Here is a 21,048-nt window from a genome sequence, read left to right on the forward strand (position 1 = left end):
ATGCAATTATTAGCAAGTTGCGAACAGTCTGGTAACACTGGCATGAAGAACGTAGATATAAAATTATTGACAGCTAATCAACATAACCAAAAGTACTTACAGCCGCACATGTCTTCCTTGGCTGCGTTCGGATTCTCCGCCCGGTCTCACATCTTCCTTGACATGTGTTCTTTATAGCTGCAGTGCTGGACTATTGCACTTGAACTCACTCAAACTACTTCTTGCACTTCATCACGTCGTAAACACTAATATTCACACATGGCGCGAGACATTATCGTGCCTCTTGATTGGCCAAGTCTCTAGCTAATGAAGAACGTTCTGTAGCACATTTCTTCTCCCCTTCCGCAACCCTCCTTGCCCACACTTGACGATAACGGAGAAAACGGAGTATCTTAATCGTAAAATCGTCATTTCCAACTTTGCATTGCAATATCTCCGCTCTTAGGGCACGTAGAAGAAAAATAAAAACACTTTTATTACATAATTCGACCCCAAGCTAACCATTGAGCCTCCTCTGAACTTGATCCGTTCAGTGGTTATTGAGATCTAATAATCGGAGTGTCTGCGAAAGCGTCGCTTCGCGTAACAGTACACGGTCGGTCTCGCTGCGCATATACTTGGCGCGAGACACTACCGTGTCTCTTGATAAACAGTTCTCAAAAGCAGCTCACGTAAGTCGCGTTGTAACCAAAACTTCGATTCATCGCTCAGCTGAACTGCAAATTGAACCGTAATTTACGGTTGAATCGGGGTTTAAGATTTATATTCGCATACGAATTTTAATAATTATACGCTACGAATTTTAAGTAACAGTTTAAATAAAATGTGTGACAAAAAGAGACCAATTTATTCTGAAACTGAGAAAACATTATTGAAGCAGCTTGTTCTCAAGTATAGTAATATTATCGAAAATAAAAATACCGATAGTAATAGCAATAAACAAAAAAGTCAAACATGGGAAAAAATTTCGGAAGAATATAATCAATGCTCCAGTATAATCTAAAAGGTATATTAGATACTTAAATAGACAAGTACAATTATATATTTTTGTGATGTACATCATCTTATTTCCTAAATTATTACTTTATATAGGCAACAGTAAAACAATTACAGTCTTTATGGAAAAATATAAAACATCGCCAAAGAGACATATTAGTTGCAGAAAAACAGTATCGACATCGGTCCAGTGGTGCACAAGTACAACTTGACGTGTCCATTGATCCACTAGTTGCTAATGCTGTGCCACATCTTATAGTCGAGATACCAAATGTAGTCGATTGTGATACTTCTGACAAAGAAATAATTGGTACAATATTGACGCATTGCTCCAAAGTTTTAAGTTTTTTAAATGTAATTGTAGTACAAAGTATCCATTCAAACAATTTAATATTTATTAAAATCATTAGATAATGATACTCCTGAAGCTGTGAACGATGAACTTTTTAAGAAACCTGATGCCTCTGTTCCGACAGTTATTGCTACTGCTACGCTACAACATATGGGTAGGTAATATTATTAACGAATAAATATAAAAGAGTAATTATACGTGCGTACGCGCATACACATGTAAATATATAGTTAATTACTTACTCACTCACATATTTACCCATGACTTGTTTTACATATTGCTATTACTACCGATATATTTATTTTCAATCATTTATATAAAAATTGAAACTTATAGATAATAAGAAACGAGAGGTAGAAAATATAAATGATATAGAGGCTAGACGATTATGTCTCGAAAGTCCAGAGGATCTTGATATAGAATTTATCAATGATGCTGGCAATAAATCGACTCCTCTATCATCATGTCGAACGCATGCAAAATCTTCGAGAAAGTTATCATTGCAATTGAAAGGGCAAGATATACGGGCACATGTTCTCCAAAATGAAACAAATGCAAGAATGGATAGATATGCGGAATTAAGTAAAAATGAACGTGAGATCCACGCTTTAAATATAGAAACTGTACGGTATAAAGTAATGACAGAACAATATCGTGCAGAAAATGAACGTAAACAACTCGAGATAACTGAGTTATCAAAAAAGGCTGCCAAAATAAAATTAAAAATTCTCGAAAAACAATATCATGATATGTTTAACAAAGAAAATAATATTGAAAACATAAATATTTAGAGATTTTTTAAATATTTTAATATTTTTAATAAATTGTTTTGTTAAAATCTTATTATTTTAGTTTAAATCTAATTACAATTTATTGTTCGTTACAATTACAATATCTTGTTTCGTTCACTTTTATAATGTTTTAAATAAAATCTTGTTATTGTTTTATTGTTTTAATTACGTGAAATGATTACGAATTAATGCTTGACGCGCAGCGATGCCTTCAAGTGGCTGTACATGTACAGGTTCGTATGGAACTGGTTCGTCTAACAGAAGTTCAATTCCATCATTTTCAGGTATTTCATCATCGACTCGTAGACCTATGTTGTGAAGTATCGTACAAGTAATAATAATATCAGAGACAGTCGTAAGATTATTTCCTAGACCTTTTTTAAACATAGAAATCTTCTTTTCCAAATTCCAAACGCTCTTTCAACTGTATTTCTAGCACGTTTATGTGCTCTGTTATATCGTTCTTCTGTTGCGTTTTGTGGATTAGCCACAGGCATAAAAAGAAAACTTGTACTAGCATATGCAGCATCACCCAGTAGAGAACCATGGATTTCTCGATCTACCAGTTTCGTATATATTCTAGATGCTCTGAATATAGTTGAGTCATGTGTACTTCCCGCATATCTTGCTACAATATCCAGAAATTCCATATTGGGTCTTGCTATAGTCTATCAATTAATATTTATGATTTTTAGAAATGTTTATAGTCTACAATTTTAGTTTTTCTAAACAAGATTGAAATAGAACTGGTTTTATACACTGAGAAAAATTTCCATCGGATAAACCGATTAAATAGTATATCCGATTGTTATTCTTGTTTTCCGATGGTAAATACGACGGTAAATTCCGATGAGGGGAGCCTGCCCCGATGACCTTGACCTTGACATATATTGTCAAGGTCGCCCTCCTGAGTGACCTTCAAGAGGTTTTACCCGTCGCTCGTTGTTTGTTAAAAAGTTATTAACAAAAGAAGTTTAATGATTTTGCACGAATATTCAGCTGTCTACGCGAACCAAGAACATACTATTGACATATATTACAAAGGTCACCTTCCCGAATAACCCTCACTAGGTTTTAGTCGTCGATCGTTGTTTATGAAAAAGTTATTAACAAAAGAAATTTCGAAAATATAGTAGTTATTTTGAAAGAATATTGAATATTGAAAGATATAAACGACGAATATGTATATGAACGAAGGAAGAAAAGTCATTTAATGCAGTGAATCATTAATATATAGAATAGTTTCTTTTAATATAAGTACAAAGTATTCTTCACTTTAACCAAAAGCATAAACAGTTAAATACAAAGTATTCTCTGCTTTAACCTAACCTAACCTAACCTAACTTAACCTTGTTAGGTTATATTTTCCGAAACTGGAGCCTCGGACACATACGCTCGTTTTCAGCCCGCTTCGGGGGAAGGTGGGGGCAGTGTTCCCAGAACCGAGCCGCGGCCAACACGAAATGACAACTGGAAGGGGTAGTCACGTGACGCGCTCGAGACTCGGGCAACTTCGAGCAGTAGAAAGAGACAGACAGCTTTCTGTCTCTTTCTTTCGCTCGGGCTCGCTCGGGCTCGCTCGGGCTCGCTCGGACTCTCTCGGGCTCGCTCGCGGCTCGCGGGCCGCGGCACGCTAATGCGCCGCGTAAATGCAAAAAATTTCGAGATTTCGACTTTGCGTCGCAATATCTGCTCATAGGGCACGTAGGCAAAAACTAAAAACACTTTTCTCATGTAAATCATACCCAAGCTATCGATTGAGCCTACTCAGAACTGGATCAATTCAGTCGTTATTGAGATCTGAGAATCTCGGGTACTCGCAGCTCGCCAACTCGCGTAAAAGAGTCACGGTACGGTCTCTCGCACTACCGTGTCTCTTGATATATTTCAAATGAATAAGTTATATAATTATATATTAATTGCAATTAATAGTATGCATATATAGTGGACTTCCGCACCACCTTTGAGGTTTCACTAATGGCGCGTTAGGTTTTTTTGAAGTGGTCCTTCGCCAGGAGCCCTATTTTACCACATTATGCCGTATAGAAGACATCTGGCGATTTTTAGTGTGATGTCTGTCTTTCGCACACTTTTACATTTGTAATGTGATGTCTGTCTTTCGCAGACGAGATATCTTTCGCACACTTTTACATTTGTAGTATGATGTCTGTCTTTCGCAGACGAGATATCTTTCGCACATCATGATTATGAGCAACCAACACTTTCATCCGCAGCATGTAAATTAAAACTACTTTTCTTTCTTGTTGGACAAGTTGCATATAATTTTTCAGATACCATACAAGATAAATGCTGTTCGTTTATTTTCATATTTGCAGCTATTTCGCCTCTGCTTTTCAAGGCTGATTTTATAACACAAATCGCATTAACGCACATTGAAGAAAGTTTATTGCGTTTTTTGGATTTTATATCTGTTAGAATTGAAAATGTTCTCTCTGAATCTGCATTTGAATTTGGAAGACAGCGGACAGCACTCAAAAGATTTCTTAAATTGGGATATTTATAAACGCCATTGGACAATTGGCGCTGCAAAATTTTCTTCCACATATCGTCAAAATCTAAAAGAGATAAATTGTTTCTCTTCTGCAGTGAAATCAGCTGGTAATGTAAACCACTCGTATTTTAACGATTCTTCATCGAAGCCACCAATATTTCTTGCAATGAGACAAACGTGCTGGAACGATGTGTCTCTGTCACTATCGAATAAAGATATTGATGGGAGGAAAACTTGCATTTTTTTCAAAAAATCATCGTTAATTGGCAATCTTTTACGTACTTCCTCTGCAGCAGTTATGTAAAATTGCAAGCAGTTTTGTCGTACTTGTGTAACTGCATCCATGTGACCTTCTAATAGTAAATCTTCAAGGTACTGTTCACACTCTGATCCAAGAAGAATATCATTTATATCTTTCTGATTTTCTTTCTGTGCAAAATTAATATTTGTGGCTACGTCTTTCAAATAATCTTTCTGAAGAAAATTTCCACAGATTTGCAAGAGAAAGTTAGCTGATTTCAATTGCAATAAATGGATTCTTGTTTCCGCGGATTGGAAGAATGCATTGAACGAATTAAAGAAATATAAAATATATTTCAGAAAAAGAAACTATGCTTTTAATTCCACATTATCCATCACAGACAAAAGTGGTTGTGCAGATTTACTTTTGTCGCTTACAACCATTTCTTGCAAAAAATGTCGAATAGTATCCCATGACTGAAGAAGTCTCTCAACACATGTGTAGCGAGACAGTCAGCGTGTATCACTTAATTTTAAAATTTTACGATACTTTTCTTGAAAGCAGTCGCAAAAATCGTGAAAAATTGCCGAACGTTTCGGACTACCGTTAATATAAGAAGCTATTTTTCTTAAAAAGTCGTCACAATATGACGGTATCCTCGCACAAGCTGCATGAGCAGCTAATGCAGAAGAATGGCATGGGCATGGCAATGTTAGCAAATGTTTACACATCTCTTTTAATTTACTATGAAAAGATAAATGTTTCCCTGTCATTATAGAGGCATTGTCACATTACAGGGCAACAATATTGTGGAATGGAATTTGTAATTTCCACATTTCACTCTTAAATGCGTTAAATAACTTATCAGCACTACAATCTGTTGCATTAATATTAATGAGTTGCACTAATTGTGAGCGAACATTTTGTGTCTCAGAATCAACATATCGAACGAAAAATGTCATCCATTTTTCATTGCAGATATCTGATGTTTCATCTATGAAAACAGAGAATTTTGTTGTCTGAAGCTTCTTACTGACATGTTCAGTTTCAACGGAATACAAGACGTTAGAAGTTATATTGCTACATTTCGTTGGACCCATGCTCATACTATTCAACACATTAGGATCGTTTAGTTGTTGAAAAAAGTTCAGAATTTTGTGTGCATTGTGAAGAGGTACATTTGATTTCTGCCATCAAAGCAGTATATTTTATTTCTGCTGTCTTTTTACGCTTATCAAACGACAAAAGAGATTCATTGATTTGCGTATCATTTATCTCACTCACTTCAATCCCTTTTTCTTTACGAAGATTTAAATGAGTTTCACTTTCTGCATGCCGGTGAATATGCGAAAAATAGGCAGCAAAAGATTTATCGCAAATCGTACATAAACATAAACTATTGTTATTCGGAACTTCACGTAACCATAATTGAAAATTCTTTATATCTAGCCATTTCTTTTTAAATACTGCTTTACTTGTATTTTTTACATTATTACCATCATCACATAATGATGTATTTTCTTTATAACTCTTTAAATGACACATAGAATTGGCATGTCTAGAAACGTGTGTTGAGTTGCAAGAGAAATTGTTATTACAAATAGTACAATGGAAAAGGCTATCATCACAGGATACTTTACGTATCCAACATTTGTATCGATCATCATGAAGCCAAGCTTCCAAACAACTTCGCTTAGCTTTTTTTCTTAATTTATCACATATTTCAATATTTAAAAACTATAGAGAATATAAAGATAAAGGAAAAGAAAATGATAAGAATTATATTAACAGTAATATAGAAAATTGAAAGACTTACGAACGCGAAGTCTCCTTCCCTTTCGAATGCGATATAGCTAACTTAACGCCAAGATTCAGAAAAGCATGTATTTTTATACATACGGTACCACTTATCAAGGCGAGAAGATTACAAGGAAATGTTTTGTGCTTGAGCAAAACGGCGAAAGAAAATAAAAAAATGCCTCGTGAAAAAAATGTATCGCGTGGCGATACATCGAGTGACTGAGCACAGAGCCACGCAACATGTTGCATAAGTACAGAATAAAAATATTAATACTATTTCTTGCGAACTTATTTTTTTCTGTTATTGAATAAGTCGTCGATGAACCTCTACACACGATCCGATATGCAGGATTCGATTTGTTGGAGATCCTGCAGCTCGGACCGTGTGTAGAGGTTAAAACATTAATCGAAAATTCAATAAATATATAAATTTAATAACATATATATACAAGATATTGTATATTTTGGTTATAGAGGTCATAGATGATGAAGAAATGTTCCTCGAAGAGAAGAAAGAGAAGAACGCTGCAACTACGCAGCAACTATTGCAAGGTCTACAAGTTCTGCTGCAGCAGCACCAGCAGCAGTCGCAGGAGCAGAAGTCGCAGCAGCAGCTGCTGCAAGTTCTGCTGCAGCAGCAGCAGCAGCAGCAGTTGCAGGAGCAGCAGGAGCAGGAGCAACAGCAGCAGTCGCAGGAGCAGCAGGAGCAGGAGCAGCAACAACAACAAGGTAATGAAAAGAAGTATTATATAATTTCTTTTTCCCCTTTTTCTTCCTTATATTATTCGTTAATGTGATTAATAATTTATGTCTTTATTTATTATAGATAGAAAAAAAAAGAAGAGGAGCCAGCCGATCCCGCGCCCGCTGGTATTACCAGCGAGGTGGCTGCCGTAAAATGAAACGGCAAAGCGGCGGAAGCGACGGACGAGGCGGACGAGGCGGACGAGGTGGACGAGGCGGACGAGGCGAACTAGGCGGACGAGGCGAACTAGGCGGACGAGGCGGACGCGGCGGCCGCCAAAATATAATAATTAAAAAATATTTTACATTTTATAAATAATTTGTATAACACAACATAATAATACATACATATAATTATATGTAATGTTAAATTGCAAATTTTCTTTCTTTATTCTTTGTGAGTGCGTTAATAATTATATAACTTATTCATTTGAAATATATCAAGAGACACGGTAGTGCGCGAGACCGTACCGTGACTCTTTTACGCGAGTTGGCGAGCTGCGAGTACCCGAGATTCTCAGATCTCAATAACGACTGACTTGATCTAGTTCTGAGTAGGCTCAATCGATAGCTTGGGTATGATTTACATGAGAAAAGTGTTTTTAGTTTTTGCCTACGTGCCCTACGAGCAGAGATATTGTAATGCAAAGTCGAAATCTCGAAATTTTTTGCATTTACGCGGCGCATTAGCGTGCCGCGGCCCGCGAGCCGCGAGCGAGCTCGAGCGAAAGAAAGAGACAGAAAGCCGTCTGTCTCTTTCTACTGCTCGAAGTTGCCCGAGTCTCGGGCGCGTCACGTGACTACCCCTTCCAGTTGTCATTTCGTGCTGGCCGCGGCTCGGTTCTAGGAACACTGGGCGAGGGGCGGGGGCTTCGCCCCCCCCTCCCCGCCGGGATCCGTGCCGTATACCAGGTGATCAAAATCTGTACGGTAAAATCTGTTACACTGGTTCTGGCGGGGGGGGGGAGGGACGAAGCCCCCGCCCCTCGTCCTTCCGCGAAGCGGGCTGAAACCGAGCGTATGTGTCCGGGGCTCCAGTTTCGGAAAATACAACCTTTTGCTTGTCGTGGACGGCTGAAAATTCGTGCAAAATCATTAAACTTCTTTTGTTAATAACTTTTTAGTAAACAACGAGCGTCAGCTAAAACCTCTTGAAGGTCACTCAGGAGGGTGACCTCTATAACATATGTCAAGGTCAAGGTCATCAGGGCAGGCTCCCCTCATCGGAATATTTACCTTTAATCGGATATATCCGTTTGTTACTATTTAATTGGATTATCCGATTAGATAGGCCATAAGTACGTATATTAAAATATATTAATAAATTCGTACCTGGACATTTATGGAAAAATAAGTTTTTCTATTACTGAAGATTTCTAGATGCGGTGGTCTTCCGGGTATATTTACAATCCGTACAAAATTACCTTTTTAAACAAAGGTAAAAAAACGCCAAGTATACGTGTGGTATATGTCTTGAAAAAACTCAAGTGGTAGTACACGACAAACAATGATAATCTATTTGGAAATATCTTTGTGTCTCGAATAAAGTAAAGTTGTAGTACCTTTAATATTTAAAACTACCTTTGGACCTTTTGAAAAACCAAAGTGGTAGTATCTTTAATTTAAAAAAATTAACCAAGTGATATGTACTCCTCTACAAAACGAATGATATCAAATAATTGCGCCAACTATAAAAGTATGTGAAATATAAATAGAAAATTAAACATTCTATATGTAATTAAATGTGATTATAAATATGTGTTTTGAGATAACTTAATCAAAACCGCAACATTTTTCCGTAGTAGAATTCACCAGTTATCCAAAAAGTGAACTAAAGGTGTAGAAAATGATGGAGAGTTTTTAATATCATACTGTGTAATCCGTAAATAAAGATTGAATTTTGTAACAAAGTAATAGATTAATGTACGCACTAATAATATATTGAATAAAAGATATATTTTTAAAATATAATAAATTTTTTACTATGACAGAAAAAAATAAAAGTTTTCAATAGAAAAAACTTAGCGCTGCTGCATTAACTATAAATATATAGAAGTCATATAATTTAGAAATTGATATTACTCTTTCATACAATAAAAAGAATCAGGAAGACTTAGTAAGTACTCGTGCGAAGAAACTATAAGTGTACAGGGTGTTAATTTTCCATTGCCCACTAAGCACACAGTGTTATTCCTTATGAAAAGTTGAGTCACAAAGTTCTGAACTATTTTTCTCTACTGCTTAATGAAAGATGCTTAATGAAAGAGTTATTGTTAAATAAATACCAGCAAATAACACCGTCATTTAGAAGTATACACGTCTGTGAGTCACACAAACTATCTTAACAGCATGAACACAGCGGCCGTGTACTCACGCACACTACCAGGCGCGCAGCTCACTGATGTACACCCGGCTAAAGATTCGCGGTGATTCCATTGACTTTACTCATTAATTACTACTTTACTAAGCTGTGTGCTTAGTGGGCGGTGAAAAATTATCACACTGTATAGAAGTCATATAATTTAGAAATTGATATTACTCTTTCATATTTTGAAATCCAGCAGCGCCAAGTTTTTTCTATTGAAAACTTTTATTTTTTTCTGTCGTAGTAAAAAATTGATTATATTTTTAAAATACATCTTTTATTAAATATATTATTAGTGCGTACATTAATCTACTACTTTGTTACAAAATTCAATCTTTATTTACGGATTATACAGTATGATATTAAAAACTCTCCATCATTTTCTACACCTTTAGTTCACTTTTTAGATAACTGGTGAATTCTATTACGGAAAAATGTTGCGGTTTTGATTAAGTTATCTCAAAACACATATTTATAATCACATTTAATTACATGTAGAATGTTTAATTTTCTATTTATATTTCACATACTTTTATAGTTGGCGCAATTATTTGATATCATTCGTTTTGTAGAGGAGTACATATCACTTGGTTAATTTTTTTAAATTAAAGATACTACCACTTTGGTTTTTCAAAAGGTCCAAAGGTAGTTTTAAATATTAAAGGTACTACAACTTTACTTTATTCGAGACACAAAGATATTTCCAAATAGATTATCATTGTTTGTCGTGTACTACCACTTGAGTTTTTTCAAGACATATACCACACGTATACTTGGCGTTTTTTTACCTTTGTTTAAAAAGGTAATTTTGTACGGATATCACAACTTTTTTTAGTATGCATACAAAGATACATATCACTTGGTTTACTTTTTTTAATTATTTATTACCAACTTTTTGTAAAACTAAAACATGAATACCTTTAGCACCTCTAGGCCATTGTTTTTTCTTTATTTGTGCGTCATCAATTTCAATCCAAGATGTACCTTCTCTACACATATTTGTATAATGGCCTTCCTCAATATTTGGGCCATAATGAAATACAACATTCATTACTTTATACTGCTGTTTAGCTATTAATACTTTAGTTGTTGGTATGGCAGATAAATTAAACTTTTGTGGTATATTATACGTCTATGCTCGATTACTCTTTCGCTGGCTCTTTCACTCTCGCTGTCGCTCACTCGAGGACTATAACGTACAAATCATACCTAGATATATCGCTAGCGCTCTCTTGCGACAGAAGTATCAACGATACAACTTTGTGGTCGATGATGACGACCATGACGACCTTTCTTACATGTAAATTTCGAGATTTCGACTTTGGGTCATAATATCTCCGCTCGTAGGGCACGTAGGAAAAAAATAAAAACACTTATTATGCAAATCGCAGCCAAGCTATCGAGTGCGCCTACTCAGAACTTGTTGATCAATTCAGCCATTATTGAGATCTGATAATCTTGCGTACCCGCTGCCCACCAACTACCGTAAAGGAGTCACAATGCGGTCTCGCGCAGCACTTGGCACGAAACACTACCGTGTCTCTTGATAAGATAAAGTGAGATATCCTATTTATTTGAATTAAAATGAAACAATCTGTATATTAACACGTTGACCGACCAGCATAAATTAAGTATGTCATACCATTCTGTATATCCTTTTATTAAATATAATTGTTATTATAAAAAACTTGCAAATTATTTATATAATTCTGCTAATTACGTGAAAAGAACTGTCATCCATATATGGGGGACGTGGCAGTCCACGTGTAAAAATTGAACGACAGAAAAAGTTTTGACTGAGAAAGAAGTTAAAAGAGGAAAGCGAATTAATATAGCTTAACAAATTTTATTTTCACATTTTAATCATCAGAATAAGTAAAGTTTAATTTATCGCGTCAAATTTGTTCAGAATCACAAATACAAGATTTTCGGGTTGGTCAATTAAAATTGGACACCCTATATATTATAATCAAAAGTCGACACCAAATATATTGTAATAAGATAAAGTGAGATATCCTATATATTATAATTAAAATGGGACAACCTGTATATTAAAAGTGAACGAAACAAAAAGGTTTTGACTGAGAAGAGACTTAAAAGAAGAAAACGAATTAATATAGTTTAACAGATTTTATTTTCACATTTTAATCATCGGAATAAGTAAAGTTTAATTTATCGCGTCAAATTTGTTTAGAATTACAAATACAAGATTTCCCCAGTTGGTCAATTAAAATTGGACACCCTATATATTATAATCAAAAGTCGACACCAAATATATTGTAATAAGATAAAGTGAGATATCCTATATATTATAATTAAAATGGGACAACCTGTATATTAAAAGTGAACGAAACAAAAAGGTTTTGACTGAGAAGAGACTTAAAAGAAGAAAGCGAATTAATATAGCTTAACAGAGTTTATTTTCACATTTTAATCATCGAAATAAGGATTAATTTATCGCGTCAAATTTGTTTGTATGTATGTATGATTTATTGATCCCCTCAGGGTTACAATCTGTACATAAACACTTAACCTAATCTTAGCCAACTTAAAAACTATCTTAAAAACTATCTTACACTAACTTAACCTACTTATTCTACTCGTGCGAGTAGAGACGAGGAAAGCTACCTTCCCTCCTCTCCCTCTACACACACACACGCACGCACGCACGCACGCACCCACCTCCTCCCTCGGACTTCCGTTTCCTCTTGCTTCCCTATCCATAGTTTCCTTCTTTCACTTTTTTTCCATTTTAAGATCTTTCTTCCATTTCTTTTCTTTTCCTTTCTCCCCCACACATCTCCTACCTCCTCTCACTCACTCTACTCCCCGCATTCTTCTCACCCCTATACCTCACTCTCACTCTCTCTCCAACCACTCCTCATCCTCACCTTCCTTTTCATCCTCTTCTTCATTTCTCCCCCTTCCCATCCTCTTCTTTCTTCCTCTAATTCCCTCATCCACCATTCACCCTCCCCTTCCGCCCCTAATACCCACCCCACCGCATTCTGCCAACTTCCTCCTCCATTCTTCCATTCTCTGCATTCCTCCCAGACGTGTTCCTATGTCTTCCTTTCCTTTCTACACAACCTGCATACTCTTTTTTCTTCATTCTTCCAGTACATTCCTCCACCCATTTCATTTCCTAGCCTAAACCTTGCTACTCTTCTCCATCTACTTTCCCCCATCCCTTCTTCAAGTATCCCGGCAGTCCTCTTCCCTTCACCTCCTTATACCAATTGTTATATCTCGACTCCCTTATCCTCTTCCACCTCTCCTCCGTCTGCTTCTCCTTATTCATTTTCTCTATTACTCCATACCAAAACCTTCCCTCCTCTCTCTTTTTCTCCATTTCCTCTATCTTCCATCCCTTACCCTCAAAATGTCTTTTTCTCTCCTCTTCCCATCCCTCTTCCACTTTTCTTCTCTTTGCTCTCTCCTTCACTTCCTCCCAACATCTTCTCGTCAATACCCCTCCCCTTCCCTCTTTTAACCTTTTCTCAAACCCCCATGCCCTCTTCGCCGCCCTTCCCCTCAATTTCTCTCTTTGCAATTCTTCCCTTATTAAATAGCTCGGTCTTTTTCCGTCTACACCTAGACACCATCTCAAATACCTTTCCTCTAATTTCTTCATCTCCTCTCTTTCCTCCCACCCCCAGATCTCTACTCTATAAGCTAACACCGTCCAAACCAATTTATCAAATAACCATAATTTTCTACCCATATCTTTACCAAACCTCCTTTTTCCTATACTCCAAATCTGCCCCATTACCGCTGTAGCCCTTCTTACTCTATCCCTCACATGCGCGTCTTGATTCCCATTTCTTTGAAACACATACCCTAGATATTTAATCGCTTTGACCTCTTCTGTTTTCTTCCCTTTCCACCTCCATATCCTTTTATCCATCCTTCCTCTTCCTTTTCTAAATCTCACTACCATCGTCTTGTCACTATTTAATTCCAATTTCTTTTCCTCTAGATATTTTTCCAGCCTCACCATTATACTCTTCATTCCCTCTTTGTCCTCTGACATCAACACAACATCATCCGCATACGACAATGAATAAACCCTTTCCCTTCCTAACCTCACTCCTCCCCACCTCACCTTCCCCATCTCTTCCTCCAAATCCGCCAGCACCATATTAAATAAAATAGAGCTTAACGGACATCCCTGCTTCACCTCTCTTGCCGTCCAAAAACTTTCTCCCTCCTCTTCTCCCACTCTCACCTTACTCTTTGTCCTTACTCTCTCACTATTTCCTCTATTCTACACACCAGCCCCTCCCTAATCTTCTTTTTTCTTAACGCCTCTATTAATACACCTCTGTCCATTGAATCGAAAGCTGCCTTCAAATCTACAAATAACGCAATTAACTTCCCCTTCTTTCTCCCTATCTGCCTGTTCACCAAGTAGTTCAACACATAAATATTATCTATTGTCCCCAATCCCTTTCTGAATCCTGTTTGATTCTTTTCTAAACATCCTTCTCTTCTATCTTTATCTTCAATCTCTCTGCCAGGATCATCACATAAATAACCTTGTATAACGTAGACATTAGTGTCACTCCTCTATACTTTTCCGCCACCTTTCCTTCTCCTTTCTTTATGATCGGCACTATCAAACCCTCTTTCCACCCTTCCGGCCATCCTTCTCCCTTCCACATCCTATTCCAAAAACCCCATATCCATTCTATTTCCTCTCCTCCATACTTCCATACTTCGTTCGGTATCCCATCCCCTCCCACCGCCTTTCCATCCTTCAATTTTCCAATTATTTCTCTTATTTCTGTCCTGCTTATCTCCTCCTCTTCGTCTCTCTCCCTCACCCCCCTCCTTTCTCCCCTAACCACTCTACCCTGCACTCTTCCCAATAGCCTCATAAAATGTTCTTTCCACTCTTCCATTTCTATACCTTTATTAAATCTTTTCTTCTTTCTTCTATCCCTATTTATTATTTCCCACACCTCCTCTTCCCTCCTCACACTCTCTGCTTCTCTCTCCTGTCTCTCATTCATTTCTTTCTTCTTATTTTCGCATAATTGTTTATACTCTCTTTTACTTTTCTTATACAGGGTGTCCCGGGTTTTAACCGACAAACTGCAGGAGCATATTCTACTAGTGAAAATAAGAAAAAATTCTTATATCGAGTTTGCTTAGAAATGCTTTATTACAAAGTTATAAACCAATATTGAAAAGAAATATGAGATAAGTAACAACGGATTTTTTCACAAAAATAAAAATTATGTACGCAATGATTTAGTGACGCATTTCAAAATGTTGTCCTTGCACATCGATACAAGCTAGACATCGACGTAGTACAGAATTTGTTACAGTACGACATTCCTGAAAATTTTGTTGCATCTCAGTAACTGAATTAGTAATTCGTTGCTTTAAATCTTCAAGCGAGATTACTTCTGTACTGTAAACTTTATTTTTTAAAGTTCCCCATAAATAAAAATCAAGAGGCGTTAAATCGGGCGATCTTGGAGGCCAGAAAACCGGTCCTCCTCGACCAATCCACCTATGAGCATAATGTTCATCTAACCAGTTTCTAACTTGTCTAGCATAGTGCAATGGACAACCGTCTAACTGTATCCAGCTGTTTTGGCGAAGATTTAAGATTCTTTCCGAGCGTCGTCGGTGTCTTAGAGCTGAACGAACATCATCATATTCATTCATAGGTCGAAATGAACCCAAATTACGTAATTGGAAATGGGTATTACTAAACACAGAACTATCTGGTACTCTCCTGTTAGGAAATCTACGTTGATACTCTCGTACGGCAGCTCGTGCATTTCCGTCACAGAATCCGTACACGAAATGAATATCAGTGTATTCCTCATTTGAAATACTTTTGGCATTCTGATAGTAATTGCTAGTTCACACGACGATTGAAATCTAACAGCTACTGTTGTGAAAGTAACAATCATACTGAATCGTTTCAACATAGTGAACATGAATACATGTGAATACACATAACATAAACATCTTCGACCTTCCAAATTCTACACTATGTTCCGTTGTTACTTATCTCATATTTCTTTTCAATATTGGTTTATAACTTTGTAATAAAGCATTTCTAAGCAAACTCGATATAAGAATTTTTTCTTATTTCCACTAGTAGAATATGCTCCCGCAGTTTGTCGGTTAAAACCCGGGACACCCTGTATATCTTCCCCGAACTCCACCCTCCTCTCCACCTCCTCAATTCCTTCTTTACCTCTCTCTTTTCTCTCCTACATTCAACATCCCATCCCCTATTTTTTCTTTCTTTATCCCCTATTACTTTCCCCGTCCCCTCCATTGCATCTCTCAACCTCCCCTAACCCTTCCCATTCTTCTCCAATTTCTCCATCTCCTAGCGCCACCTTCTCCAACCTTTCTCTGAATATTTTCCTCCCCTCCTCATTACAAACTCCTCTCTCTCTTCTACGCCACCCCTCCAATCCTTCTCTCTGCTCACCTCACCCTTTATCTTCACTACCACTGCCTGATGATCCGAGTCTATTCTGTCTGCTACTCTCATCTCAATTACACTTTCCCTTATCTCTCTATCTCCTATTATACAATCAATGACCGTGCACCCCTTCCCTCCCGTAAACGTAAATTCTCCTCTTTCATCCCCCCTCGTATTACCATTAAGTAACACCCATTCCTTCTCCTCCAAAAAATTTAACAAAATTCTACCCTCCCTGTTTACTTTCCCATCTCTCGACTTCCTACCTCCGCCTTCTTCCGCCTCTTCTCCCATCAATATTCCCCCTTCACTTCCCGTTCTCGCATTAAAATCTCCTCCTATTATCGTTTTAACCCCCTTCTTCTTTCCCTCCACCCATTCTTCAATTCCTTCTAACTTCTCTTCAATGTCTCCGTTCACATAAACTCCTACTACTTTTCATCTGTCTTTTCCACACCTTATCTTTCCCACCATTAAATCTTCCTCACCTACTTCCACTTTTTTCCCTTTATCCATCATTCTTTTCCTTATACCCATTACCATACCTCTCATCGCTCTTCCTATCTTACTCTTCCTCTTCGCTTCTTGCATCGCCCATACATATCCCTTCGGTAATTTACTTTTTAACTTTTGCCATCCTCTCCCTTCCACCCACGTTTCCGACAATACCATAAGATCCCACTCTTTTAAACTCTTCCAAAAATCTTCATCCTTATTATGTAGCCCCGCCACATTCCAAAATGCTACACTCCAATCCTTACCTATCTCCTCCTTCGCCCCCCTCACTCTCATCCACTCTTCCCTCTCTAGTTTCCCTCTTCTCTTCTCTCCTCCTTCTTTTCTCCCTGCATCCTCTCCCTTCTCCTTCCTTTCTCATCCTTTAACACTTCCTCACTTTCATCCCATTTCCACCATTGTTCTTCTATTCTAATCCTCCCATAACCTATCCACACCCTCCTCCCTTTTCTTTCCTCTTCTCTAGCTATCTCTTCCAACCTCCATCTCATTTTCCTCTCTATCCACGTCCAGTCCTCCATTACTCTCTCCTTTCTTCCCTTTAACTCTTTTTTCTTTTTCATTATCTCTCTCTTTTGCTCTTCATTTTTAAGCTTCACCAAAATTGATTCCTCCCCATTTTCTCCTACCCCACCTATTCTTTTAAAATCAAGAATCTCTACCTTTGCTCCTATCTGATTTATCAAATTCTGTACCGCCTCTTTTCTCCTCCCCTCTTTCACCTCTATACCTCTTATTATTATATTCTTTCTCCTCTCTTCTTTATCCTTCCACTCAATTCTACGCTCTATTTCCCCCATTTTCTTTTCCCAGCCTCTCTTAACCCCCTCTGCAATTTCTTCTTTTCCTCTCCCCTCTCTAATTCCCCGCTCCACCTCCATCTTCCTCTCCAACCCTTCCACTCTATCTCTTAGCTCCATCCTCTCCTCTTTCCCCTTTCTCTCTTGCTCCCTTATTTCCTCTCTCATGCTCTCTACTTTTTCAATCAATCTTCTCACCTGCTCTATAATCTTTTCATTAGCTTTTTCCAGCAAAAATTTAAACTCCTCTCTTATGACCTCCCTTATTTACTGTCCTATTATCTCTCCACCCTCTCTCCCTTTCTCTGGCGACCTCGGCGTTTTCTTACTTTCCATAAACACCTCTTCTTCCTCTCCTCCACTTCCTTCTTTTAACAATTCTCTCTTCCCTTTACTTACTTTCACTACCGCCCATGCCTTTTTCTCCATTTTCCTTATCACTTATCTTTATCACTTGCTAGCTTATTACACTACCGCCCTCTGTCTTCACCCACTCTCCTCTATTTCTCCTCACTACTCTATGCCTGTCCACCTTCTCTCTACACGTCCCCTCTCTATCCTCGTCTTACTCTTTGACCAGATTCTAACCTCACTTAGCCTCTTACTTTATCTCGTCCACTTACTCTCCTCTCTCTCAACCAATTCACTCTCCTCCACTTTTTCTCACTCTCTCTCCCCTCTGCTCCTCACACACTCAACTCTCATCTCTAAACTCCACTCTCACTCTCTTCTCCACCATCGCTAATATTCCTCCGCTAAAACCTGTGTTTGTCACCTTAGCACCGGAAACGGAAGTCCGCGTCAAATTTGTTTAGAATCACAAATACAAGATTTTCGAGTTGGTCAATTAAAATCGGACACCCCATATATTGTAATCAAAAGTGAACACCCAGTATATTATAATATCGGAAATACAAGTTTTTCGGTTAGTCAATAAAAATCGGACACCCTATATATTGTAATCAAAAGTGAACACCCAATATATTATAATATCAAATATACAAGTTTTTCAGTTTGTCAAGTAAAATCGGACACCATGTATAATATATTCAAAAGTCGACACCCTGTATAATATCATTAGATACTGTGAGATACTCTATATTTTAAAATGAGACCTGTATGTTATATTATATTTGAGTGATATGGAAGTTAAAAGAGGAAAGCGAAGTAATATAGCTTAGCAGATTTCATTTTCGCAATTTAATCATCGGAATAAATAACGTTTACTTTATCGTGTCAAATTTTTCTCGAAACAGAGATACAAGTTTTTCGGTTTGGTTAATTATAATCGGACACCCTATATATTATCGTCAAAAGTCGACACCCTGTATAATATGTACTGTACAGAGTACAGTACAGACATCAGTTGAGGTCGGACGTGTTTGCCTCTCGCTCTCTCACAAACAGCACATCCCGATTTTCCGTTGCGATTCCGAGGGTCTTGTCCTCAGCGTTTAACTATGGAAGAAAGAAAACATGCAAGGGCTACGGCACAGTTGTTGTCAAACCTGTTTTCTGTCATTTGTGTGGTGCATCATCACACCCTGCGTGCATTCCCCGAACGGGTCACCCACATCGTGACGGGAAGTTTTTGAATTGTGTTATTGTCGATGATCCTCAACCTTCTGACGGTGGAAGCCAATCTTTCCTTGCTAAAATCCAGGATATGATTCGTTCTGAACTTGCTGACTTTCGGAAGGATTTGTGTGACATGATCAGGGCTGACATTGAACCAATTAATAGAGATATACAAAGAATGTCGGAGCGAATCGATAGACTGGAAGGGGCGGATCGGCATGGCTGTGGTTCATCCGCCTTGTCTGAGGAGGATCTTTTGGAGGAGTTAGAGGAGAGGAACAATAGAGCTCTGAACCTCATTATGTTCTCCTTGGATGAACCAGCCCAGACGGATGACTCCCGGATTTCTGATGCAGTGCTGGTAAAGGATATCCTTCAATCTATTCTGCCGGACGGTGCTCCTGGCTTTGAGTTCTCCAGACTGGGCGAAAAAAGACAGGGACGTTCTAGGTCTCTACGAGTTACACTTCCTACGAAGAAGGCTGTATTGTCGGTGTTGCGGAATAAAAGAAGGTATACTGGTCCAGCAAAGATACGACAAGATATGACACCTAGACAAAGGAATCATTTGGCTGACCTCAGAGTTCGCTTGCAGGATTTGCGTGATGCGGGTGAAAATAAAACCATCCGATACATAGGTGGAGTGCCAAGGATTGTAGATGGGAAGCAGCCTCGCGTTGCAAAAAACTAATAAACTACCTTCTGGTACATTATCAGAATGTGCGCGGTCTAAGAACCAAATTATCAGATTTGCGTTGTGCGTTGCTCTCAGCATCTGAATCTTTTGACATTATCATATTTGTGGAAACGTGGTTGAATGATGGTATAGCGAACGCCGAGCTGAGTTTGAATCAGTATAATGTCTACCGTCGAGATAGAAACCCTAGAGTTAGTGCATTCGCTCGTGGTGGCGGTGACCTAATAGCGGTTCGAAAATGTTATCCCTCTAGGTTTTTAAATATACCTGATTCCGCCGTGGAGCACTTGTTTGTTGACGTTAGAGTCGACCGAAAACATCTCATCGTTGGCTCTGTTTACATACCTCCGTGCTCTGATGTGTCCGTGTACGAAGAACATTGTACTGTTGTTAGCGGGTTGTTTAACAGAGCACTAAATACTGATATTTTAATTGCGGGGGACTATAACTTCCCTAATGTGTCTGTTTGTGTTGATCCTAACGGAGTTCTGATACATAGATATAACTCTAATCGGTCGTGTAATATGTCAGCACAGCTAGATACTCTGTTAAACTGTTTTAATGAGCTCCATCTTTACCAGCATAATACCGTTTGCAATACTGACGGTAATACATTGGATATGATTTTTTCTGTATTCCCGATGTTGACTGTAACCCTGATTTCTGACTTTTTAATTGTTTGCGATAAATACCATCCGCCTCTTAGCATGATTTTACCGATTGAAACTGCGCATCTGTGAGTGGTTCCCTGACGCAAGTGAGAAACTTTAAATGTACGAATTACGTGACGAGTAATGATTACTTGGGAAATATTCAGTGGGATGATGAGTTGAGGAGCTTGCCTGTTGACGATGCGGTTGAGTTCTTTTACTCACATCTCGATTTTGTAATCGCGAGTTTTGTGCCGGTGTACACGATTCGGTCATCCGCATACCCTAGATGGTTCTCCAGGGAATTGATATCACTCGTCAGACTTAAGAAAAGAGCTCACTGCAACTTTAAACGGTCTAATCTATTTTCAGACTATCTTGAATTTTCTAATCTAAGATCACAATGTAAAGCTCTATCGCGTCTGGCTTGGAAGAATTACCTGAAAAGAACTGAGCTGTCTATCTGATGATGTCAATGTTTTTTGGAATTTCATCAACAGTTTCACAAAGAATAAGTCACCTCCACCTTATATCTACTGCAATGACGAC

At 37.9% G+C, this 21,048-nt stretch overlaps 2 protein-coding genes across 2 annotated transcripts; one reads left to right on the top strand and one right to left on the bottom strand.

The window, feature by feature from the left end:
* Positions 1–7,589, top strand: LOC105283538 (serum response factor homolog A-like). Its single transcript, XM_026972042.1, has 6 exons — positions 1–51; positions 1,093–1,306; positions 1,407–1,502; positions 1,685–1,942; positions 7,167–7,421; positions 7,519–7,589. Exons 1-6 carry the CDS (start codon positions 1–3, stop codon positions 7,587–7,589), a joined length of 945 nt encoding a protein of 314 aa, XP_026827843.1.
* A 5,372-nt stretch (positions 7,590–12,961) lies between these two features.
* On the bottom strand, positions 12,962–13,942 carry LOC105283545 (golgin subfamily A member 6-like protein 6). The gene has a single exon (XM_011346379.1). It carries the CDS (start codon positions 13,940–13,942, stop codon positions 12,962–12,964), a length of 981 nt encoding a protein of 326 aa, XP_011344681.1.
* Positions 13,943–21,048: the final 7,106 nt, after the last annotated feature.

This window comes from Ooceraea biroi, chromosome 8 (assembly GCF_003672135.1).
Source record: "Ooceraea biroi isolate clonal line C1 chromosome 8, Obir_v5.4, whole genome shotgun sequence".
NCBI classification, from domain to species: Eukaryota; Metazoa; Arthropoda; class Insecta; order Hymenoptera; family Formicidae; genus Ooceraea; species Ooceraea biroi.

What these genes read in the sequence shown, in the direction of transcription:
- LOC105283538 (XM_026972042.1), top strand. Translation starts at nt 1, where the DNA reads ATGCAATTATTAGCAAGTTGCGAACAGTCTGGTAACACTGGCATGAAG. An exon ending in GGAATTAAGTAAAAATGAAC is followed by an intron (nt 1,943 to 7,166) that starts GTGAGATCCACG and finishes TTTTGGTTATAG; the next exon opens with AGGTCATAGATGATGAAGAA. An exon ending in GGAGCAGCAACAACAACAAG is followed by an intron (nt 7,422 to 7,518) that starts GTAATGAAAAGA and finishes TATTTATTATAG; the next exon opens with ATAGAAAAAAAAAGAAGAGG.
- LOC105283545 (XM_011346379.1), bottom strand. Translation starts at nt 13,942, where the DNA reads ATGGTGCTGGCGGATTTGGAGGAAGAGATGGGGAAGGTGAGGTGGGGA.